This window comes from Nematolebias whitei, chromosome 10 (genome assembly GCF_014905685.2).
Source record: "Nematolebias whitei isolate Nwh7 chromosome 10, NemWhi1, whole genome shotgun sequence".
NCBI classification, from domain to species: Eukaryota; Metazoa; Chordata; class Actinopteri; order Cyprinodontiformes; family Rivulidae; genus Nematolebias; species Nematolebias whitei.
The window spans coordinates 28393717-28420050 of NC_056507.1; the positions used below are offsets into that span (position 1 = coordinate 28393717).

Below are 26334 nucleotides of genomic sequence, written 5' to 3' on the forward strand. Positions count from 1 at the left end.
AGTGGGAGGAAACCGGAGTACCCGCAGAAAACTCACGCATGCACGGAGAGATGCAAACTCCACCCAGAAGGCCCCCGGACCGGGATTTGAACCAGGGACTTGCTCGCTGAGAGGCAGCAGCTCTACCAGTTGCGCCACCGTGCTGCCCGCTGTTACCCCACATTAATCCCTAATCAGGATTATCACTGTGAAAAAAACACTGTAATGCCACTTGATTGTTGATATGTACTGCTGATTTTCAACACTGCTGATCTCATGCTGCTGATTTATTTGGTGCTGCTGTGTTCATTTGTACTCATCTGCTCACACAGACTCATGTCCGTGCTGCTGTTGTTCAGCATATTACTGTTTTTGCATTATTAAGTGTTTAGTGTATTCTTAGTTTAGCATATTTCATCTCTTAGATCTTATTACTGTTTTTCTTTTACATTTTATGCTTTTGTTGGATGTAACTGGGACCCTACACAATTTCGTTACACCAAAGAGCCTTGACAACATTTAATAAATGTTAGTACATAATTTTGTTGCAGTCATTTTCTGTAAATGGTGAATTAGTATTTTGCTAACTGTAAATAAAGGTTGAATGAAAAAAAAAAAGAAGCCACATGACACATTGGGTAATCAATGTCAAAGAGCTGTCATTACAAATGACGGGGTTAGGCTATATACTGACAACAAAGGTAAACTAATGTGTGCAGTTTTATTTATTGACCTAGTTTTAAGTGTTACGCGAATTAAAAAGGACAAGTTTGTCATATTTTTCCCCCCACATCTCCATCTGACGTAAGGCCGCCGTCAGTTGGTGACGCTGCGTCTCTTTGTTGGCTTAGCAGTAGCGGCGACGTTTTGTTGTTATTTTCGCCGCAGCTGAAAAACAGGCTCGGAAATATCGCTTCTCGTATTGTTCCGCAACACACATCTCGCACTCGGAACCTTTAGGTGTGCTCGCAACAAGCTGGTAAACACCCTAGGAATGGACTCAGACGAGGGTTATAACTATGAGTACGACGAGGAGGACGAATGTAGCGAGGACAGCGCCGAAGAGGAGCCGGAGGACGACACCCTGGAGCTCGGTGAGGTTGAGTTGGTCGATCCCGTGGTAGCCGTTGGGGACCGAGACGAGGGCGGCGAGACTGGCGTAGGTGGCCACGGTCCTGGTGAAGAAGACGAGGAAGACTACCGCTTCGAGGTTTTGACTGCCGAGCAGATCCTTCAGCATATGGTGGAGTGTATCAGGGAGGTCAACGAGGTCATCCAGGTAGGTATTTTGGTATGCCAGCGTCAGGAAAGCCCGGGGTTTGAGGTTGCTAAGAAGGCCAATAACGTCAGCTTAACCGCTAGCTTAGCACTAGTTTGCCTGAAGGGTGAACTTCACAAGATTCAGAACTTGTTTATCGACATAAAGTTTATTGTATATTGCGTAGGATAGAAAATATGAATACGGTCAGTGCCTAAGTGTGATCCAGAACATCATTTTCTTCGGCGTTTTATTCCAGGAAGTAGTCTAATCCCTGTTGATAAGTTGCCAGCTACGTTTGCTAAGCTAATGTTAGCTTTTTTGCTACTTAGCCACTAGAGCCTTTGAAGAAATAATAAAAATATTTAAAAAAAAACATATTTCGGTACGATTTGCTAACGTTGTGTGTGAGCTCCAACAAGTCGACAGTCGGATTAAAACTTGATTTTAATTAATTTATTAACAGTTGCGCCACGGTTAGTAGTGTTTTAATGTTAGACACAGGTTTAGTTATCGAGCTAAGTTAGTTACGGCAAAAACCTAGTGCTTCTATTAAAGATTGAACGATTAACTAATAAATTGTAATTGTGGCTGAACGTAAGAATGCAATCCGTGACCTGCAAGAGATCTTCGTTTTAGCATAGTGTTCATTTAGGCCTCCATTTCCTCTCACAGGTTGGACAGGGAACGAAATTAGAAAATGGTCTTGCTTAAAACGTGAACATTTAGGTTTTATGTGGGTAAATGTTGTATTTTTAGGTTATCTCCTTATGTTTTCAAAAGATACGCAAGAATAAATATGGTAGGCACAACTGTCAGGTATAGAGACAGAAGTTTTTCCTTATAATACAGAAGCACAAGTACACTCTTTCTGTCAATAATATTTATATTCAGAAATGGTTAACGTTTTGATATATCTTTATAAATCTTTTAAATCCAGGCTTATGCTAAACAAATTGCTCAAACTCACTTGTTTTTGAAAAAAAAAAACATCTAACAGATTGGATGGTTTTGAATGCTGGAATAAATTACTTTTGAGACTTTTGGATTAATTATTAATGATTATTAATGTTATTAAACCAAAAAAACAACAACAACTAAACAACTGCTACATGCCAAATGAAAAAGAGGGCAGTATTTTGACTCCTAAATAATTTGGGGTGTGAAAATGTGCAAATATTTAGCATAATTCTTGAAGTATTGGTTTTACTTGTCAATTCAAATCTGGTAAGCACTAATCACAATAATCTATGGAGTGGCTGTTTATATGACCCGGCATTAGTTGCTTTTATTTGTTATAACAATGACTTCAGACCACTTGCTTTTGTTATCATCGTCTTTATTTTTAATTTATGTTGGCTAACATCACAGTTTTCTTAGCTAACTTTTCTTTTGTCTTTTTTCTTAGGTTTATTTCTGTTCTTTGATTATTTCCATATTCAGTCATTAAACTATTGAGTATGCTTAGAGGTTATTACAAGTCTTAAACAATAGCTTGTGACTCCCATTTTAGGATCTACAAAAACTGATTTATTTATTAACCTTTATTTAATCAGTCAAATCCCATTGAGATCACAGTTCTCTTTTGCAAGGGAGGCCTGGGCCTGAAGGCAGACTAACATGCATGTTTTGGTCTGTGGGAGAAAACCCACACAAGCACCAGAAGAACATGCAAACTCCACAGAAAGACCCCAGGTCCAATCGGGGATTGAACCCAGGACCTTCTTTCTGTGAGGCAACGGTGCTAACCACTGAACCGTTGTGCTGCCAATTTTAAAAAAGATCAATGTAACTTGTATGTAGTGTAACATTTATGTAAACATTATTTGGATTATTATTACTTTATTATTATAAATTATATTATTCTGAGAGTTGCATCTAATATTTTCCCCTACTTTATTACTGATGGATCAAATTTTATGAGCGTCAAGTCACTGATTTTCCACATGTCAGAGTAACAAGATGTGTACGGAAACCAGTCAGTGCTTCATAGTGTTTTACTTTTTATTTCTGTGTACCTTTGTGTGTAAATGTTGTTGATATGATACATCTTATGTATTGTTTACCCCTTCCAAATGAAAAGCATTTTGTTTTATTTGCATGGTTTTACACAAAAATCATGACACTTTGTGACTAGGCAAAAAACCTGATGCCAGTAAACAGGACAAAGCTCTATATTTAAAATTGCTTTTATTACCATAGGCAAAGGATTTGGACATTACTGAGGATTTAGTAAACACTCCAAACTTAATTTTTGAATCACTAGTACTGGGTTAATAAGTAAATTTTGTTAAAATTTAAAGAAAGTGTTTTGTAGACAAGTTCAATTTTAGAAAAAAGAAGAAAGAAACAAAGATTTTTGTTGTAGTTTTTTAACATGGTTAAAAATATAAACGTATAGTCCCTTTTTAAAATTAAAAAATGTACAGTAGTTTATTATTACTGCTGGTAAAATTCTGTTCATTATCGAGTTATTTGTTAATAATTCAACTAAGATTGAGTATATGTTGTTGTGTTGGCCCGCAACTTATTTCAGCTTCTTTAAACTATATTTTCTTCAGCTTACTCATTTGTTGGGTTGTAATTTTGTGCATCATTTTTAAAATTATTTGTCATTTCTCAGTGAGTCATTAATTGTCTTCTACTTTTGTACTTCATTCGTTCTTTCAATATTTATTTATGGTAATTATTATTTTTTTTTACATATTTTTTTCTTTCCATCTGTCCATTAGAATAATGACATGATAGAATAGTATTTGCTCTGCTTTTTAGTGGTTAACTTCTATCACTGTGTTAACATGAAACAATCAGGTGCTTTTACACATAAAACATGCACAAGTGTTGATTTGAAAATACCCAGTAGTGTTTATTACTTTAAAACTGAGAATCCTACATAACAGACATACTACTTCAATGACTCTGCCTTACTTTAAATATAAATATGTGAGGAGGTTATTGGGAGATTTCTTTTAAGATAAATTAGTCTAAAAAATTGTCACACAAGATTTGTATGCGTACAGTAAGATCCAAAAGTTTTACAAATGCTTATTACAGTTTTTTTTTTTTTTTTCAAATGTACACATTTGAAATTGCACAAGTAGGAATATTATGTGCAGACAAATTGCCAAATACATGTACACAAAGCATCTGCTGTAGATGGATCAGCTTGCCTGTGAATGTGACTTGAGACATTTTTTACCACTCCAGATTCACAAAGGTAACGCTGCATTCAAGGCAGGTCAAAAGATGGGACATCTGAGCCATAACAGATTTACTGAGTGATTGAAAAAAGACACATTTGGAACTTTGCACATTAGCTCCTAACCCATATATTAAAACACTGATGTTACTGGTTTACAAAGAATAATAATTTTAGAGACTATGGTTAAAATAAACAACATAAAATGAGTAGGTGGGACATTTATCATTTATTTATTTATGTATTACTGGAAAAAAATATATTTTCCCAGTAGTTTTTTCTACGAGAAGAATGACCTACCCATCTTTGATGTTTATTGCAGCTGTACAATCCACAAAATTAACGTTTTCTTTTTGTGGATAAACTCCCCCAAAAATACATTTTCTTGTATTTTTTGAAGAGGATGTGAAACACCGCAAAATATATTTTTCCAGTAGTTTTTGCAGTGGAAGAATAACTTAACCATTTGAGCAGTTTATTTCACACAAAAAAATACTTGTGGATCTTATTGTTTGCATACAAATCTTGTTGTATCTTGTTGTACACTATTGAGACTAATTTATCTTCACATTTCTTTTCCTGAGCACCAGAGATGTGTCTAACTGAGAACAACTGGGATTTTCTTTGCTAGATTAAAGCTTGTCAGTGAGTCATCAGACTAGTTTTCCCTGCAGATGTTGTGCTTCATCCAACACACTGCATTCCTTTCTTTGCTAAGTCTTGACCACATGAAATACGTAAGGTTCGCATGACGACAGGAGAAAATATTTGCCTGACAAGCCTGTTCCATTTCTGTTCTTTATCAGGAAATCTGGACTGTTGTGAGCTACAGGAAATATTAAACAAATACTCCCGCATCTAGTCGATTTACCAATTCTCCCAGTTTCCAAATTCCCTACATAAATTTACAGAGAACAAACTCCATATCTTTCTGGTCTCTCACAGACCATGTGCCGCCACATGGATTCAAATTCTTGCTCACCCCAGCTATTTTGTAAGCCTTAAATTAAACAATTGTAATAACTGATAAACAACGCAACCCAGGGACATATGTCTTAGACATTTGTTTAATGATGGTAGAAGTGTTGTTACCAACAGCTCTGTGGCTCTGCTGTGTGAAGTTGTGTGTTATCTGGAGGAAACAAAGAAAGCTGTGTAGTTTTTTTTTTTGTTATACCACTAATAAGGCCTAGACCCCCTCATCCGTGTTTTACTGTTTCTTTTTACGCTTTGTATTTTTGCTATTTTTGGATGTAACTGGGACTTTGTGTACACAATTTCATTCCACCTCATGTACTGCATGTGATGCAAGTGACAATAAAGAACCTTGAATCCTTGAATATAATCAGTTTTGAGACTTAATATCCATATTTGAGTATGATGCTGTGAAGTACTTGCATACTACATGCATAACCTGACCTAGCCTAATATACCCAACTACCACCCAGCTTTAGCCACTGTATTTTACTTGTACTGGTTTCATGAAGTTTTTAGCAATTCCTGCCTCCAGAATCAGTAAATATAGTAAAATAAACATTGTTTAACAAAGAGGCTATTCCCTCAACTGATCGTAAGCAGAGAACAACACCAAGTGCTTAAACAGTGACATGCCATAAGATGTATTCATTTTCAGAATAATAATACTTGGTTTTGGTCCTTGTAGCTCGAGAAGCAGGTACGCTTTGTTATAGTATTGTCACTCCTACATTTACAGAAAAAAAAAGATTTAAAAAAGGGTTTGACTAGCAGTTTTTTTTACTTCACTACACTGAAATACTAAAAAATGAAAGCCTAAAGAATAATGTGTTGAAAATGAAAACTTTTCCTTTAATAACCAAATTAGTATAAACAAGGCATTTGAAACCAATTGTATTTTTTGTCTAATAGATATTTTTATCATGTAAATTTGCAATATGACTAATAGTCTTTTCAGGCCTTTTTCTATTTAAAATCTTTGGTTTGACACAAAATGTAATTTTTTTTTTCTTGTTTTACAGGATAGCTGTTATTTTGTAACTTTGATATGAATCTATTTGAACAAAATTATTTAAAATGTCTATATATTTTCTTTAATTTTAGAACCCTGCAACAATAACGCGCATCCTTCTCAGCCACTTCAACTGGGATAAAGAAAAGCTCATGGAAAGGTGAAAGTTTTCTCAATGCTACAAATTACTGATGAGAAGTTCTTGTTGGAGTGGATGGCTGTTTTAAACATTGTGAGGTTGTTGTTTTTTTGTTTGTTTTTTCTCTTGTTTTTTGGAACCGACGTAGATATTTTGATGGTAATCTGGATAAGCTCTTCTCTGAGTGTCACGTCATCAACCCCAGTAAGAAGCCTCGGATCCGTCCTCCAATCAACACTAGATCATCGGCACAAGACATGCCATGTCAGATCTGCTATCTGAATTTCCCCAACTCGGTGAGTTACAAAGTTACACCAACATGAGTGAATCTTCCCTCGTATCATTGGGAATGTATTTGAAAATTGTTGCAGACAAAACTATTTTACCTTATTTCCACTTTGTAGGTTTGAGACACATTTGTACTAAATTAATACAATATGAACTTTAACTGCAGGAACAACTAGAACTATTATGAATTTACAAATTTTGATCACATTATTTTTAAACCAACTCCTAAAAAAGATGTGATGTTTTCTTTTTTCAAAACTAACTAAATCTGTAATTTGATTTTTATTTTATTTTTTACCTGACCACATAGAGGAAATAATTTTGAATATCTTCACTGACCCACTTCATTGTATTTAGAAAATATAAATAAATCTAAATTTTGATGTCATATTTACCAGTGTTTTATATTTATTGTTGTGTATTGCCAGTTTTTTTAATTGCACTTCTTAATTGTTTAGGAACTGGGGATATGTATTTTTAGTTTTGTAAAATAAATCGATTTCGTTCCACCACATGTATCACATGTGATGCAAATGACGGTAAAGAACCTTGACTTGAGCAAAAATGTAAAGTGTAAAAAAAACTTTAAAAAAAAACTTATATAAATAAATATAGAAAGAAACGCAAATCGTTTAATTAAAAAATATATATATTTTAAAGGTTAGTTACAATAGGCTCCCTCCTTCTTGTTTTTAAGATACTTCCTATAGGCAGAAATGACTCCAGTAATGATTTTTAATGTAGAAGTTGGAAAAAGTCACAAATTACAAGTATTTATTTGCTGATCAGCTTATGGTGCAGATGTTGTTCCTTTCTGTGGTGTTGAGCAGCATTTTTGTTTCTGCCGTTAGCTCCAAGCGGTTGAGAGCAGTCCCCAGCACTGAGCCAATCTTGGTGTTTATTTCTTTGATTAGTTTCTTCAAGTCACAGGCTTTGATGCTGTCACCAAAAACACTGCTCTCCACCATGGCCTTATTATAGATATACAAATTTCTTTTAAACATCAAAGTCGGGTGCACTCTTCTTGTAAACTGCCTCCTTGCTGCATTTCTAGTTGTCTGTTGTCAAGTGAACACCCATATATCTGTAGCCCGTTGTAGTTTTAGCTTTATCGTTACTCTTCATGATGTCATCTTATTTATTTTGTTCACATTTGAGATGAAGTGATTGTTGCTACATCATGTTGCAAAGCAGACCACCAAATCTACATACTTGATTTATTTTGAAAACGCACCTTTTAGCTGCAGAGGGATCTGTATATGCATGCATATCACAGGACTCGGAGCTGCAGAGAAGGTACTGTAGAAGTACAGGGTGAAGCAAAATGGTGAACACAGTCTGCTCTGGTGGTGTTGCCAACAAGCACAGTTGCACAAATCATAGTCTGTCGATCAAATACTGCAAGGGAGTTATGAAGGCTTTCACATTTTTCTGGAGCTTCTCGCATATCAAATCAATTTAAATCAAGTTCTAAGCGCTGGAGACATCAAATAATATGTTCTTAAAGTGTTGCCTGCTTTGTTCAGATCAGAGTATGTTCTATGAACAAAGTACATAACGGTGGGGGGGTCTTCCGAAGGTACTTACATGCTGACAATACATGATTTCTGCTTCTCATCAGTCCATGTTGGTGGTCTGAATCCCAGTTACATTGTGGTTATTACATTTTAAATAGAAGACAGACCTGGAGGTCAGGTAGACCCACGCTCTGTTTCCTGGAGGCACACTCTGTTTCATGAGTTGTATCATATTCCTTCTGACATGATTAAGGATGTCCTGGAAAAAAAGACTTTGCTTTAATAGTTGTACAAGTTTCTCCTACAGCGTAATATGTTGTGGAGAGCCATTTCCTTCTAAATAAAAAAAAAAAAATAGATAGTGGTATTTAAAAGTATTAATAAATATTTCATGAAATAAACAAATGTTCCCATGAAATAAAACATTTAAATAGAAATGTTTAGTTGTTTTTTTTTCAAGATTTTTATTTATTTCAAGATTTATTTTTATTTATTTCAAGATTTATTTATTTATTAACATTTATTTAACCATGCAAATCTCATTGAGATCATGGATCTCTTTTGCAAGGGAGGCCTGGGCCTGAAGGCAGCCCAACATTCATGTTTTTGGTCTTTTAAAATTAGAGTTTCATTTTGTGACACTTATTTTGTAAAGATACTTTACGTATTTCAGGGTCTTTTATTTTTTAACCCCATTTTTCATTTTAAGTGCTTTTTACTTCATGTTCTTATATTCAAATGAGGGGGTGGGGCTTTCTCTGTAGAGTGGGTCTGGTCACATCATCATAACAATTTGATCGGACCTGACCGGTCTCAGTGCAGCCCATCTATGAGTTTTATAGGCCAGACAAATCAATAACTAAATCAAAAATAAAATAAACAGCCTCTCAAGTCTCACACATTGACTGTGAGACACACTGTATTTCTCATGCTGAAACACACACACACACGCAGGCCCTTGTTTGAAAAGGAACCAAAGTGCAGCACAATGTTTCTGCACTGGCTGGAGCAGACATGGCTGCAGTGTTGTCAATTTAGCGATTTTGTCACTTTATTTAGTGAGTTTTCAGACCCCTCTAGTGACTTTTTTTTTTTTTTTTTTTTTTTTTTTTTTTCAAAAAAGCCACTAGCGACAAATCTAGAGACTTTTTTTCTGTGTTACTGGAGACTTTGGCGACTACGTGTGAAAGCACCAATTGTTCTGCAGTTCCTGTCGTCAGTGTGCCATAAGCCCCTCCCACTTCCCCAAGCCCTGACAGCTGTCAGCCTCACAGCAGAGAGGAGACCCGCTCCACTCCGTGTGCACACTGCAAATGAATCACGCCCTGGATGACAAAACAAGATGTAAATATAATGTAAATATAATTTTTAATGTTTTTTCCACTGACTCTGTCGTGCTTAAATAAATCCCTGTGGTTCCAACCCCGGATAAAAGAGGAGGGTTGAATGTAGAGCTTGCAATTAATTCCATGGCACGTAACTGTTTTTGCCTAAATTTGATATTCTAAGAACATTGGTTTATGTAGTGAGGGTTCAGGCAAAGCACTAAAGTTATGAAATAATTTCTGTGATTGGTCAAAACATATTGGAGTAGTCAGTTTCTGTGAAGCAGATGCAATCCACTAATCCTGACCAGACCCGCCCCACAGAGAAACACCACCCCCCCATTTGAAAATAAGAACTGAAATGAAAAGTGCTTAAAATGAAAAACGGGTTTAAAAAATAAAAGCCCCTGAAATAAGTAAAGTAGCTTTACAAAATAAAAGTGTTACAAAATGAAACTCCATTATTAAATAAATAAATAAATCTTGAAATAAATAAAAATACATTTTTGAAATAAATAAAAAATAAATCTTGGGAAAAATATCTAAACATTTCTATTTAAATGTTTTGTTTCATGGGAACATTTATTTATTTAATGGAAGATTTATTAATAATTTTAAAATACTGCTATTTATTATCGATTTAATTTTGAATGAAATGGCTCTCCATAATATGTATCCTGTTCTCAGCTTTCTTTAAATGAGTGCAAGTTTCTCAAGTCTGCAACTGTCTCTATTCCAACACATACAGGTTTTTACAACTTCAGTTGTTAAAGCTGTGGAGAATCTGTTTCATCTTTGATCCACTCTTGGTTATTCTCAGAGGGAGGCAAAAAATGGATGCATTGGACAACAAAATGTGTCCAGTATTTGTTTGGTGTCCATTTTTGAGCTGGTAAACAGAATTCTTCATGGCATTTATATTGTTTCCTATGTGTATCACAGCCTGAAGTTAGATTTCTAGATTCAGCTTCAGGTTGTGCTAAGTATCAATCATAGAGTCAAATAAGACAAGTAGAGGTCCATTCTCTGTCCTGTCCACTGCTGCATCTGTGACATCGTAGAGGAGCAAAGATGATGACCAAAGAGGGCAACGGCTCACAACCGACAAATAATCTATTTGATTAACAGCAAGCCCAACTGGATCTACGTCACAGATTATTTATAATTGTTTTTCAGTAAATGAATAGAATTGATAATTAATATTAAATTCATTCAACAATCATGTAAAACCATTAGATGATCTATAAGGATAGACCCAAAGTCAGTCAGTAACAGTATGGAATTACGTTCATGTTATTGTTTACCTGGTGCAGTCGACACTTAGAAATCTTTCACTTCATGCCCGGTGATACTTTGAAGGATGAAATGTCTCTACTGATATTAGCTAACCATCTTCTCAACAGGTCAGGTTTGTGTAATGGAAACCTAACAACAATCAAATCTATAATGTTGTTGTTTTTACACTGTGTAATCTATGAATCGGAGGAAATATCAGATTGTACTGTTTAATTTGTGCTAAACTGTAGCATGATTCAGCATATTACTACACTCTGTATATGCTACAAAAGCTAATATCTACTAGCCAATTCAATAATTAACAGTCGATTACATCGACTTTATAGGCTCATTTTAATTTTAAACGGTTACATTATTGGCTTCAATTTCGGTCGGATAACATTCGCATTGACGTAAATAAAATTAAATCTGTTTACTTCTAAAATAAAACCTTTTCCTCTTTCTCTCCGGTTGATATAACCGTAGGACACAGCATTGTGACAATTTTGCATTTTTATATACATTAGATAGCTTATATACATTCTACTAATAGTATTATCATTATTATTTTTTACCTGTTGGCTATTTTGTCCATATCTACAACAATGTTCAGTCCAGGCGCTTGCCCTCTCTGGTTGTGGCTCCCATTCCTCCAGTGAATCACAATGTTACGTGACCAATGCATCCTGTAACTGTCTTATTTAACTTTATTGTAACTGTACATTTCCAAGTGACTTGTGAAATATGTTTGCATCGTTGATCATAGTATCATGATGCCATGAGAGACTTGAGAGTTCCTCATGGAGTAACCCCGATGGTTTTGACCCATTCCAACTAGAGAGCCTAAGGTTTGGGTGGATACCACTTTTAATCCAATATGAAATGTGCTGCATGTTGTATTTGTACATGTTTATTTTGTTCTATTTCTCTACATCAGAAAGTATTTTTTCTGTAAGAATTATGAAAATGTTTTCTAATGAGAGAAGGTCTCAAAGAAACAAATAAAATGGTTGACTGTGGTTCTTCCTACAAGCCTTTGATTCAGGAAAATCTTTGCTTTTTTTGAAGTTTTACTGAATCTGAGAAATTCAGCAGTGTTTTTATAAACATGCTTATTTAAATTGGTGAGAACTGACCTTTGAACAATATATTTTGAAATGTGCAATAATGCTGTAACATTGTAAAGGGAACATGTTTGATTTATTCCAGATTTTATACTTTAATGTACAGAAACAAAGTTTACTTGTGGGGTTTTCTGGGAGATCTGGGATTTCTTTTGTCTCTTAACTTCATAGTGTGTTGTCAATAAATTCTATATTTTTGCAAAACAATTTATAAACTGTAAAGTCGGGGGGGGGGGGACTAAGACTTGTCCTGGTAATGATAAAATAATCATTTGTTGTACATTGAAAAAAGTGTTTTATGTGAAATTAGTGTTGAAATGAATAATACATTAATTGCTTCAGAATTAGTTTATCAAGTCTCACTTTTTCAGCTTTTTTGTAAAGATGGGGGGGGGGGGGGGGGGGGTTATGAGGAAAAATATGTTGTATACTGCAAATGTTATTTTACATGTTTGCATATTTTTTTATTATTTTTTTTTTTAAATGATGGTTTTTACATTGAATCTCCTGATTTATAATGCAGAAGATAAGGAGTGTTAACTTCTGGATGCTTTTCTTCCAGTACTTTACAGGCTTGGAGTGTGGACACAAGTTCTGCATGCAGTGCTGGGGAGATTATTTGACCACCAAAATCATAGAGGAGGGAATGGGACAGGTACTGACTTTCTTTAAAATACAAGTTCGTCATCAACGGCACGCTGCGTTCAATCAACGAGCACCAAGATTTGCATTTTCCCTCTTGCGTTAGTGCACACCTGCTCCCGTCTCCCAACTCCCATGGTTTCCATGGCTACACAGGAGACCATGAAGGCAAATTAAACAAAGTAAAATCATTAAAAACTGTTGCTTATAAAGGTAGCAGCAGCTACTGCTGGCCACTTCTGCCTACTGAAAAAAAAAAAAACTACTTATTTTGTAATAATAATTATTATTATCGTTATCATTGTCATTGACATTATTATTACTGATGGTTTTCTTCTGTTTTCTTCTCAGACCATTTCCTGTCCTGCTCATAGTTGTGACATTTTGGTTGATGACAACACAGTCATGTGAGTTTATTTGCGTTTATATTTGTTTTCTGTTGGCAGTCGCTGGTCCTCAGTGATCTGCACGTCAGATTATGTGGCTGATTAATTCTTGTATTATAAACTGCAGGATTTAGTTCGGTCCCCAACCCTGGTCCTTGTGGCCCACTGTCCTGCATGGTTTAGTTGTGTCCCTGTTTCAACACACCTGATTCAAATGTTTGCATTTCCTGCTCAGAATCTCAAGTTTAGCAGAAACCAGTCAATGACTCATTTGTTTGTCAGGTGTGTTGAAGCAGGGAAACATTTCAAACATGCAGGACAGTGGGCCACGGGGATCAGGGTTGGTGACTTCTGAGTTACATGACTAATTTAAAAGCTTTGTTTTTGTAACATTAAACTCGTATTTGATATTTTCTTACATTAGACATACTTAATATTTTAGTTTTACCAGTATAAAAGGTAAATAAGAATTTATTCTGACAGAAAACAGCAGTTTATTCTATAACCTTTTGTTGTTGTTAGACAGCTAAAATACTAAAATCTGTTTGCTTGTAATTATGCATACAACTAAATTTCTTTCTTTTTTTTTTTTTTTTTGTCAATTTATTTAAATTTTTCCCAGGCGCCTCATTACAGATTCAAAAGTGAAGTTGAAGTACCAGCATTTAATTACGAATAGTTTTGTAGAGGTAAGTTTGTGCTTTAAAGATTTAAAACAAATTTGTATAGAGTTGTACAGTGCAGTTTGGTGGTGAATTGTTTCATCATCTTTTACAAAAAGTGTTTGTACCTTAGAACAACATTTCAAACTGTTTTACAATCAAAATGTTGTGCTTAAAACATGAATTTGGGTTTACTAAAGAAGGAAAAAGTATAAATACACAACTAGTTTTATACAGTAAGTATTCTAATTTTCCTACTGTCTCCTGTTTTTAATTGTATAACTTTTGTCTGTATGTTTCTTTTATTCCTTTTTTGTTTGTTTTAGAGGTTTAGCCTGGTGTATTTGTGAATTTTGAAGTTTACTTTCTTTCAAAGAGGGCCTCTAATTTATCCATTGCCCTAAAGTCACAACATGCAGAGAAACAGCTGCATTGTTGGATATAAAGCTTTGTTTCATGTATCAATAAACTGGAACAGAAATAACTGATTGGATCAGGGGTGGATGAACAATGATTTAAAGAGATCAAATCTGTCAAGAGACATTTGGGAATTAATTTATTAATGGCGGCCAGGTGAACTTTACTGTGAAAATACTAGAATTGCTATTTCTGGGCTGGGTCCGGCCAAAATTATGTCCTTGATGGGCGGGCCGGCTCTGGCTTCTATGATGCAGTTTTACAAATCATACAGCACAAAGAAAACTAAATAAGAATGCATGATGTTTAGCGCTGGCGCATTGCACAACAGTTGCACATGTGGCCCCGCCCACACTGCTTTGCTCTTATCACACATCTGAGGATTTGCAATTGACCCACAACAAGCGACATAATGGAGATGGAAAGAAAGAAAAGCTAAAAACGGGAGAACTCATTCTACAAAGCCAGCACAGTGAAACCAGCTGATGTGTGTCAGGTGCACCCTCAGGTCCACACCCTGCTCTCATCTGCGGTGAAGGAAGTTGCAGCACCTGAAGCTAAAAGCTGAAGCGAGCAGCGCGTTCAGTTAAAATAGCCTTGCTCTCTATTTTTCCAAATAATTTTGCTCTAAAAATACTTTTGTTCATCTGTATAGCAGCTTATCTTTAGAGTTGATTTTTTTTTTTTGGCTATTTGATTTGTATGTTAATATTCATTTGGTGAAGCAATAAATCTTATATCTTCCTTTCTTTTAAATAGTTTTTAAAACTAAAAAGCTTAATGAAAATAACATGTCGGGTTTGCTTTGGGTTTGGGCCTCTAATTACAGTTAATTAGGTTTGGGCTCAGGCCGGGTCGGGTCAGAATTTTTAGCCCTGAATGCAACTCTAGAGAATACTACATAGATAAAAATGACTAACATAATTTTTACAACCTTGTGAAGTTGACTATTGTATTTTAAGGTGTAACAAAAATATGTTCTTTTTATTTTTAGACAAACGGGAGAGTAGACAGACTAATTGGCAACAGTTCGGCTGTGGAGCTACTTGCTAATCTCACAAACACTGATGTGTTTGGTTCCCATGCTGCAAATTATGATTTTTTGCTGATGGACAAGTTTTTTTTCCTAATTTTCTGAAGGCTGTGATTTATTTAATATGTGCACTTATCATTTTGACCTCTTAAGCTTCAAAACTATCCACTTTTTACAGTTAAACTTGTTTTAGGTTTCTGTTTTGCTTCATAATATTAGAGTTGTTTCCTAAAGTGTACAAGAATCTGTACATCACTCTGTAAAGTTTATCTTGTGTGGACTGTTTAAAAAAACTAGAAATAAATACTGTTTGTATTTAAAGGTTTATGTAACTTAAAATGTATTTTCCTAACTTGTTTTAGTGCAATCGACTGTTAAAGTGGTGCCCTGCACCAGACTGCCATCACGTTGTCAAAGTCCAGTACCCAGATGCCAAGCCAGTGAGATGCAAGTGTGGCCGTCAGTTCTGGTAAAGGAGCCTTTCAGATTATAGTAAACTGTCCTAGAATAATGGCTATTTATGTTCAGTCTTTAAATATGTGTGAGTTTGTGTTGAAATGTGTTCTGTTGTTGCAGTTTCAACTGTGGAGAGAACTGGCACGATCCTGTGAAGTGTAAGGTACGCTGAAAAGAAACCGTTTCATTAGAGAAATACTAAGCTTTTCCTCTGACCTGTAAGATTGATTCTGCTTACATTGGCATCGTAAACATGATTTTTATCATTTGTATTTGATTTTTGATGTTTAGTGGCTGAGAAAATGGATTAAAAAATGTGATGATGACAGTGAAACTTCAAACTGGATCGCAGCAAATACCAAGGTGAAGAAACGGGGATTTGTTCTTTGTATTTGTATTTGTATCTTTACACGTCTCTCTTGTAAATGAGTGCGAGGCTCAATGAGATCATCCTGTATAAGTAAAGGTTGAATGAATTGGCAGGGAAGCATTGAGCATGGAAATATGTCCCTTATGATTTTATTTAATACAGACGTAAAACTTTACATAGATGAAACCCTTCAGTTTTCTAATTGACCCCTGATAATTTGTCAATATGTGTAGTGTAAAATTGGTTGGCACTTATCTTGTTTATACTTTAGTAGGTTATACAACATATTCCTTTAAAACTAAACCCTTACAGTCCCATCACTTAAAACATCCCCTAGAAAAAGCTATTTCTAGTTTGTTGTTGTTGTTAATGGATTTCCAACTTTACCTTTAAAAACACTGTTTTTTTTCTGTAACAGGAGTGTCCAAAATGTCATGTGACCATAGAGAAAGATGGTGGCTGCAATCACATGGTTTGTCGGAACCAGAACTGCAAAGCCGAGTTCTGCTGGGTTTGTCTGGGCCCCTGGGAACCTCACGGCTCCGCCTGGTAATAAATGATCTCTCATGTCTCAAGTCTTTGACTTGATGTTTCACTGTCCTCATTTTCCTAATAAAATTATAACTATGTGACACTTCCTTAAGAATAAATGTTGTTCAGCTCACTGTTGTTTACATTTAATGATCTTGTAGGAAAACTTGTTAGGACATGCCACAGTATCACTCCATTCCACCTTCTCTCACTTTTTAGCTCTTATGTATTTTACTCCCAGCCTTTCTTGTATGTTAAAGTGATTAAAAAGCAACAAAAAAAGAATATTCTATCCTCTAACTTTGTTGAAACAATGTAATAATTTATTAAACAATTTAATCATTTATTGAAGTATGTTTTCGATGTCTTCGTCTGTCCAATACTCTGATAACAGTTGGAGGTATCATGTCTGACTGAGCAGCACGTTTCTTTTTTGTAAAATCCCAATACGTCCGACCCAGTCACATTTACGTCTTACTATCAATGTGACACACGCAGGAGCTGTTTTAATTTGTTTTATTGTTGAAGGCTGTGTTTGATGTCTTGAACCTTTCAGGTACAACTGCAACCGCTACAATGAAGATGATGCCAAGGCAGCCAGAGATGCTCAAGAGGTGATTAATATGTTCACACTCCATGCTTGATTCTCGATTAATTCCATTACATGTACATGTTACTCTTAATTTGAAGTAATGTACAGTGGTGATTGAAAGTTTGTGAACCCTTTAGAATTTTCTATATTTTTGCGTAAATATGACCTAAAACATTGTCAGATTTTCACACAAGTCTTAAAAGGAGATAAAGAGAACCCAGTTGTCATCATTGATGGAACAACGAGTTCTGAATTATATCAGAGAATTCTAAAGGAAAGTGTCAGAACATCTGTCCATGAACTGAATCTGAAGAGAAGGTGGGTCATGCAGCAACACGATGACTCAAAGAACACAAGTGGTTCCACCAAAGAATAGTTCAAGAAGAATAAAGTTCATGTTTTGGAATGACCAAGTCAAAGTCCTGACCTTAATCCAATCCAGATGTTGTGAAAGGACCTGAAGCAGCAGTTAATGTGAGGAACCCACCAACATCCAGAGTTGAAGCTGTTCTGTACGGAGGAATGGACTAAAACTCCTCCAGGCCGGAGCAGGGCTGATCATTGGTTATCAGAAACATATTTAGTTCAGTTATTTCTGCACGGAGGGTCACACCAGGTACTGAACGCAAAGGTTCACATACTTTTACCACTCACAAATATGTAATATTGGATCATTTTCCTGAATAAATAAATTACCAAGTATAATAATTTTGTCTCATTTGTTTTACTGGGTTCTCTTTATCTACTTTGAGGACTTGTGTGAAAAACTGATGATGTTTGAGGTCATATTTATGCAGAAATCTAGAAAATTATAAAGGAGTCAAACTTTCAAGCCCCACTATACAGTAATGTGTTTCATATTCTCATGTTATATTTCCTTTTTGTAACTTAATGTGTAACTATGTACCTTAATTGTACTTGCTGCTGCCTATTTTGACCAGGACTCCCTTGAAAAAGAGGTTTTTAATGTCTGGGATTTTTCCTGGTAAAATGAAGGTTTATTAATAATAATAACAACTCAGAATGTCTTCACGCAGTTTTCTTTATAAAAGTATGTAACATTTGTATTTATATAGGCCCATGTGATGTGTTTCTCTGCAACATTCAGGTCATTTGATACAGCTTGCAAGCTTTTACATGTTACTGTTACTAAAATCCCCACTTATTTTTTAACATTTACTGTAACGAGACTTGGCTGAGTAAGCTCTGCTGTGGTGGTGCATGCTCGTGAAAACAACCCTTCAGAAGTTGATGGATGTGTCCTTGACTTAACGCCAGTTGTACGCTGTGTGTGCAGCGCTCCAGGGCAGCCTTGCAGAGGTACCTGTTCTACTGCAACCGCTACATGAACCACATGCAGAGCCTGCGCTTTGAGCACAAGCTCTACGCTCAGGTGAAGCAGAAGATGGAGGAGATGCAGCAGCACAACATGTCCTGGATCGAGGTGCAGTTTCTGAAGAAGGCCGTCGATGTGCTGTGCCAGTGTCGCTCCACGCTCATGTTCACTTACGTCTTTGCCTTCTACCTCAAGAAGAACAACCAGTCCATTATTTTTGAGGTGAGGTAACTGGTGGCATCTGTTGGCTCGTATGTCATAATTGCAAATTATGGTGCTTGACATGGAAACTAGGGCAATTTTTATTTTCATAAATACATTTGATGTTTGTAAATACTAAACCAACCTAAGAACAAATGAGAAGTGGCCTATATGTTATATTTAGAAAAATGCCACCTTGTAATGATTTTTATTTTATTTATCTTGCTTGGAAGCAGAACCTGTTTTGAGTCTCAAGATCAACTTATAATTACCGTTATTTTTCGCCCTGTAAGTCACAGTTTTTTGCATCATTTCCACGCCCTGCGACTTGTACGCCAAAGCAACTCATTTTTGGATTTTTTTTTCCTCATATTTATAAACCAATTTTTGTCTGAGATATGACCGTTTTCATTCTGACTGAAAATATTGAACACTACCATTTTTCAGCCTAGATGGCACTTGAGTGCTATGGCATGCCGTTGTATCATGGAATAGGTAAAAGCGGCAATTAATGACACGATTGTCTTGCCATAGGGTGCCACTTTCGTTCTGCTCACTTGGAGCAACTGTCAAATCAGCCTCATTTTGCTGCACCGCTCTTATGAAATGCAGCTAGTTTGACCATTAAAGTGCATTTATTAAGTAAAAGTTCAACTGAGACACACTTTTACTATAAAGTCGAGCAAACAAATAATTGTTTTAGGCGTTTATCTTATTAAAGTTCGAAGAAATTGCAGCGACTCGTCCCTCTGCACGTTCCTACTGCCCTGTATCGGCTTTTGAAAATGCAGCTGAAGTGACCGTCAAAGTGCATTTATTAATTAAAAGTTAGACTTTACTATAATTCCGAGCAAACAAATAATTGTTTTTAAGTGTTAATCTTGATAAATTCTTGTTAAGGCCCTCCTGTGCACGCTCAAGCGGCCGCCATTTGGCAGCCAATCGATTTTTGGCACAACACCGGCCCACATTTCCAGGTTGTCAGCGGTGACGATAATAGATGCTACGTATATGGTGAAGTGACTTGTTTATGGATTTTTTTCACTTCATTAGACGTATTTGGACTGATGCGACTTATAGGGCGGTGCGACGTGTATGGCGGAAAATACGGTAGTATTGTTTTACAACAAGCTTAGGAACCATTAGCATAGATAAATATTTATTTGTTGTTTGTTCTAATCATTACTGTAATTTCTAATAATGCTTATGAACTTTCTATCCCCCAGAACAACCAGGCAGACCTGGAAAATGCCACAGAGGTGTTGTCTGGCTACCTAGAGCGGGATATCTCCCAGGATTCCTTGCAGGACATCAAGCAGAAAGTTCAAGATAAGTACAGGTTGGTGGAATAATCATATCACAGCTTGATTTGTGCTTTCCTGGCTTCTAAAAGGTGTTTTGTGTCGTAGATACTGTGAGAGCAGGCGAAGAGTGCTGCTACAGCATGTACATGAAGGCTATGAGAAGGACCTGTGGGAGTACATTGAGGATTGAGGACACGTCCCAAAGCAACGGACTATTGAGTATCTTGACAAACTAGAGCGCTGATGCAATTTAACAGGGCAGCACGGGCCTTCTGCCGCCTCTCCTCTGGCAACCAACCACTTTTGCATCTTTTTTTTCTTCCAGGATTTGTTTAACAAAAATCTTAAAATAAATTATATTTAAAGAAAGTGTAGAGTAATAAAAAGGAAGTGTACTACAGTATTGTTAGGAACAGAGTGGCATCTTGAGAAAGCAGAAAAATCCATTTTTAACAAATACACCTTTTGGCCTGAATTGTAATCCTCCTCTAAACTATTTTCTTTCCTTTGGTTTTTTTTTATTTTTCAGCTTGTGAACTTTTTCTGTTTTTTTGAGTTTGACTTTTTTGTTTTTCCATAAGTGTGAAGATGTTTTCAACACAGCTTTAATTGTCCTGGCCATGTCTGCAATATTTGGTGAAATCCTTGTCTGGGTGGCTGAATATTGGTGGGCTGATTGTAAAGGGGCAAAGACATTTCAGGGGGAAAAGGAAAAAAAAAAAACATTAAAAAAAACAAAACAGCAAGTCTGTATTTTTCAATTTGTAAATAGTCCATATGCATGGAAGTTAAAGAGCAAGAGTGGCACGTGTTTGCATAATTTTGAAATATTTATTCTTTACCAATCTTTAAAAAAAAAAGGGGTGTACTTCTGCCATGTAGGTTGAGTTTGTTTACTTGCTCCATAAACCGTTGGAGTCAGGAAACGCTGGCAATAAGACATTTGTCCTATCATCCTCAGTCTTTTCCGATCCGTGCACAAGTTACACTTTACCAGTAACTCCAAATGAGGACAAAGAACTTCTTTGTGATCCGATAAACGACTCGGTGAAAGCACATAGTAAAGATGGCAAACATGAAAAAGGTTTTAAAGGTAAAGTAGGAAACAGCTCTGTCCTTCTCTAAACCTTTTGCCATACCCTCTTAATTGTTTTTAAAGATGCTACTAATTATTTGCAAGAGCCAAACTGAGTGACATTCACTCGTTTTTTGTTTTTTTTCTTCATGTTCTCCTGGCGTGGCTTGAGGAAGTCTTCTTTGAAGCTCAGCTCGCACCTTTGGGGACTGAATGAGGGTGATAGAATTTACTGAACGCAGCTCTGTAGTGCTGAAAACTGGGCTCGGTCCCTGTCGGAGAGGGGCGAGCATTTACTCTTGCAGCTAATGTTCGGATGGCAGGAGGCAGAGGAATCGCCCGGGCTTTTTCAAGAGATCTCTTGCCTCGTTCTGAGACTGAACTTCGCTTTAAAGCAGACTGCGCAGATGGACTCGAGTCATCCTAAAGCAGATGAGGAGTATAGGGTCAACTAAAGGCTGTAGGGGTGTTTCGTATTGCTCCATAAAAAGGCAGAGTGTTTTGTTTTTGTTCATGGGTTGAGGTTTCAACATTGAAATGTCCGTGCCCCTGCAGGGTTTGCATTGTTCTGTGTCATGGCTGCTCTGGTTGTGGAGCTCTCTGCTTGTAAACGCTGGTTCATGTCTTCACATGATTACTGCAGGCACTGATGCAAGTCAGAAAGATGACACCAAAGTGTCAGCCATCATTAAAATACATCTTTTGCCCTAGTTTCATATCTTTGGGGAATTCTCTCCCAAATGCTTCTTATGTGTTCCGACTTATTTTATCCTAGCAAATTATAAACTGTATTGTTTATTTGAATAAATGTCATAAGAAATCTCATTTTTGGGAGTACTGTGTGTGTCATTAGAGTAGGTTTGGTCTCAAGTTTATTAATAACCAAACGTCTATGATGCATTTCTACACTGTGTTTGTTGCATAGTTTACTACAGACTGTGGCAGAGCTGTCTTCCAGAAGACTGGTGGAAATTTAAAGAATCTTTTAATTTTTGGTTTTAAAAAAAAAAAAGATTTGTGCACCAGGCTTGCTTACAAATTGTAAGATTTTTTTTTTCTTTTTCTGTAGATTTTTTTTTGTTGATTTTTTTATGAAAAAATTGGATTTTTCTCCTGAGTTTTACTGAAACAGCAGCTAAAGCTGGAATCGTTAACGATCTTTGCTCCGGGGCTCACTCTGTTTTCACTGTCTGCTAGTAGTTTACAACCATTTCAACCCAAGTGTGAAGTAAAATAACCTGCATTTAAAAAAAAAAAAACATACATCCAAAAACTTTTAATACTTTTCTACATAATTTTTTTCTTTAATGCTACTAAAGATGTTTTATTTCTTTTTAGTGTAAAAATGTGGGGGAAAGTAAATGTTTGTTTTGGAGAAAAAAACATTAAAGTGCAAGCTGTTGCAAATGTTCTGGCATGGGTGGTTGATTACAGACTAAATGTTTGTCACACTTTTTAGTTGCTAGTAGAAGGTAAACTTGTTAAAAAATATATTAGCCCCGAGTTGTAAAAGAAACTACCGGTATGCAGCTGTATTTTCTCCCACAGGATGGTGACAAACTTCTTCATTTTGGTTTTTGTTTTTGGGGCTGCCAAAGCGATTAGTGGTGCTTGAAAATGATCTAGAAGTATGAACTTCTAGGATTAGCAGTTAATCTGAAGGTGAAATTAGAGTTAGGTGTTTTCAATCAATGGATGATGATCAGGTGTGAATGGGCACCCTGTTTAATTTAAAGAACAGGATCTATCTACATCTGCTCTTCACATGTTTGTGGAAGTGGATCATGGAGAAACAAAGGAGATTCTCAGAGTTGTTGATGCTCATCGGAATGGGAAAAAGTTACAAAACATCTGTAAAGAGTTTGGACTCCACCAAACTACAGACAGACAGATTGTGTACAAATGGAGAACATTCAAGACCATTGTTACCCTCCCCAGGAGTGGTGGACCAACAAAGATCTCACCAAGAGCAAGGCGAGGTCACAAAGGACCCCAGAGTAACTTCTAACAACTGAAGGTCTCTCTCACATTAATGTTGATGTTCATGAGTCCACCATCAGGAGAACTCTGAACAACAATGGTTCATGGCAGGTTGAAGGAGAAGACACTGCTCTCCATAAAGAACATGGCTGCTCATCTGCAGTTTGTTAAAGATCACGTGGACAAGCCAGAAGACTAAGAATGTTTTGTGGACGGATGAGACCAAAATAAAATGTTTCAGTTTAAATGAAAGGAGTTCTGTTTGGAGAAATGAAAACTGCATTCCTGCATAAGACCCTTATCCTATCTGTGAAGCATTAAGTAAAAAGTAAAGTGCTATGTGTTGTTATCATTGTATGTTCTGCATTTAACCCATCACACCTGCATGGGATCCACCCAGGTGGAGCAGTGGGCAGCTATGGAAGGTGCTCAGAGACACCACGACGTGAGAATGGCTGGGGAGTGGGGATCAAACTTTGGACTTTCGGGTCCCGGGTCGGCTGCCCTGCCTCTACCCCATCTCAGACCCCAGATGTGGTGGTGGTGGTAGTTTCATGGTTTGGGCCTGTTTTGTTGCATCTGGGCCAGGACGTCTTGCCATCATTGATGGAATGAGTTCTGAATTATATCAGAATTCTAAAGAAAAATGTCAAAACATCTGTCAATGAACTGAATCTGAAGATGGGTCATGCAGCGAGACAATGACCCTCGGCACACAAGTGGTTCTACTAAAGAATGGTTCAAGAAGAATAAAGTTCATGTTTTGAAATGACCAAGTCAAAGTCCTGACCTTAATCCAATCCAGATGTTGTGGAAGGACCTGAAGCAGCAGTTAATGTGAGGAAACCACCAACATCCAGAGTTGAAGCTGTTCTGTACAGAGGAACTCCTCCAAGCCAGAGCAGAACTAATCAGGAGTTACCAGAAAGATTTAATAATAATAATCATTTTATTTAAAAAGCGCCTTTCATGACACTTCAAGGACATTTAGTTCAGTTACTGCTGCATAGGAGGGGACAACATCAGGTTCTGAAAGTAAAGGTTCACATACTTTTACCACACAAATATGTACTATTGGCTCATTTTCCTCAATAAAAGTTCAAGTATAATATTTAGTTCTCATTTGTTTAACTGGGCTCTCTTTATCTACTTTTAGGACTTGTGTAAATATGTTTTAGGTCATTTATGCAAAAATATAGAAAATTCAAAAGCGTTCAAACTTTCAAGCACCCCCTGTAGTAGTTTATTCAAAGACCTCCCTGGAATAATAGAAACAATCGGTAACACTTTATAATAAGGTACACAACATTTGATTAACTACTAGGGAATGTCTCAGGAACGAATAAGGAACAAATCAGGAGTTAATGGGTAGTTAACCAGTATTTACTGGGGAACACACAGCCAAGCCTTAGGGGACTACTGGTTTGTTACCTTGTAAATAAAGAGGAACAAAGCAGGAGCTAATGGGTAATAAAATCAATAATCACTAGGAAACAGGTTTTTGACAATTATAAACCGTGGCCTCACTGGTGCAAAGTTTATTCAGAACTCGCATGGAGAATTTATCCAGTTTCTGTGGTAACAAACCAGTTGTCCTCCAATCAAGCTTGGCTGCGTGTTCCCCAGTAGGTACTGGTTAACTACCCTTTAGCTCCAGATTTGTTCCTGAGGCGTTCCCTAGTAGTTAAGCTAATTTTGTGTATCTTATTGTAAAGTGTTACCAAAAAAATTTATATTAGTCAAATTCATTAGAGCTTAAAAAATAGCTTGCACTCTCCTTTTCCAAGTTTGTATTATAAGTATATTAGAATGCAAACATACACTTGTAAACAAAACAAACAAAAAAAGATAAAATATGAACCACAGTCTGTATAAAACTTTTATTTTAAGAACGTAAGGATGTTCAAACGGTTCAGTCAAAAAGAATCGTAAAAAACTGTCGAGAGAACGTCGGCGCGTTGAATTGGATCGCCAAACATTTTGAGCAGCTTGATAAAACGTACCGTAATGCCTGTCGCCTTTCAACGAGAACAAACAAGTCATAGGTATTAAAAATTAAAAATAAATCACTGAAGGTAAAACAAAAGATTGTAAACATCGACAACTTCGTGGTGCTCTGTGTCCCTTGTAAATTTGGTGTCATTTCTATCAAAATGTGCATAAACATGTATTTTACTGCAAATTTATTTTTTTTATAAAAAGTTTCTCACAATGTTTACAATAGGTTTCTTTAAAATGCTTATAATTCTGTACACTGGATTATAAAGACTGCTATAGAGAGCACATCACTGCTGCAAGAGGTCAAATGGTCACATGACACACACACACACACACACACACACAAAATTCTATTTTTTCTTGCGTTCAGTTCAGTAACCTGAGACAGAACCGTGCAGAAACTAGTCTTCAATTTTCAGCCAGCCCTTCTTATAATCGATCAGCAGCTCCAGGTAGTACTTCCACTCGGGCTCGCTGTCATAGCGGACCTCAAAGATGGTCTTTAGGGGGTTGGTGTGAGCCTCGTGGACACGCAGCACCTCCCCTCTGTACCACACCTCGGACTTGTCATCCTCCTCGTACAAATGTCGGATCCTCTTTCCCACCAAGTCCGGGTAGCAGAACCTCAAGGCCCTGCGAGCCCGCTGCACGGCCGAGCGCAGGACCCAGCGCCTCCTGTGCTCGGCGCTGTGGCAGGCGGACAGGTACGGGCAGTATTTGATCTTCAGGAGCGACCTGAGTTTTGGTTTGGAGCTGCTGCCGAGAGGCCTGAAAGGATGAGAGAAGCTTCTCTTCCCCTTCCACTTGTGTGCGACTTTGGGTGTGTTGTGCAGGCTCTTCTCTGCGACGTCACTCGGTGATGATGACGACTCGCCGAGTGTCCCAGATTCAGACACAGCTTCGTAGCGAGCCTTCTTTCTGTTGAGGCCCCCACCGAGCATCTTCCTCAGTTTGAGAATCATGCCTGAGCAGTGCTTGGATTGGAGCTGCGGCTCTGAGGGTTGATTATCACCAGAGTTCTCGGTTTCTGCGTCGCTGGGGGACAGCTCGTCCACTGTTAAAGGACGGGTCCACGAGTCGAGCTCTGTGATCCGAGCTGCGACCGCGCAGTCCTGCTTTGCAGCCACATGGTCCCTCTCTTTAGTCTCGCTCGCGCTTTCAACAGCTTCCGCTTCGTTGTCCACATTCTTGTCCAGAAACAGTCGCCTCGAACTGCTCTTCACTCTGCTTTTTGTCTTGTTTCTCTTAATAGGCGTCGTC

At 37.0% G+C, this 26334-nt stretch overlaps 1 protein-coding gene across 1 annotated transcript; it reads left to right on the forward strand.

Moving 5' to 3' along the window:
• Positions 1 to 826: 826 nt before the first annotated feature.
• arih1 (ariadne ubiquitin-conjugating enzyme E2 binding protein homolog 1 (Drosophila)) lies at positions 827 to 20756 on the forward strand. Its single transcript, XM_037683531.1, has 14 exons — positions 827 to 1258; positions 6516 to 6583; positions 6711 to 6858; positions 12654 to 12746; positions 13085 to 13140; positions 13742 to 13808; positions 15594 to 15700; positions 15808 to 15850; positions 15979 to 16050; positions 16476 to 16606; positions 17145 to 17202; positions 18478 to 18738; positions 19944 to 20056; positions 20127 to 20756. Exons 1-14 carry the CDS (start codon positions 974 to 976, stop codon positions 20209 to 20211), a joined length of 1587 nt encoding a protein of 528 aa, XP_037539459.1. The 5' UTR covers positions 827 to 973; the 3' UTR covers positions 20212 to 20756.
• Positions 20757 to 26334: the final 5578 nt, after the last annotated feature.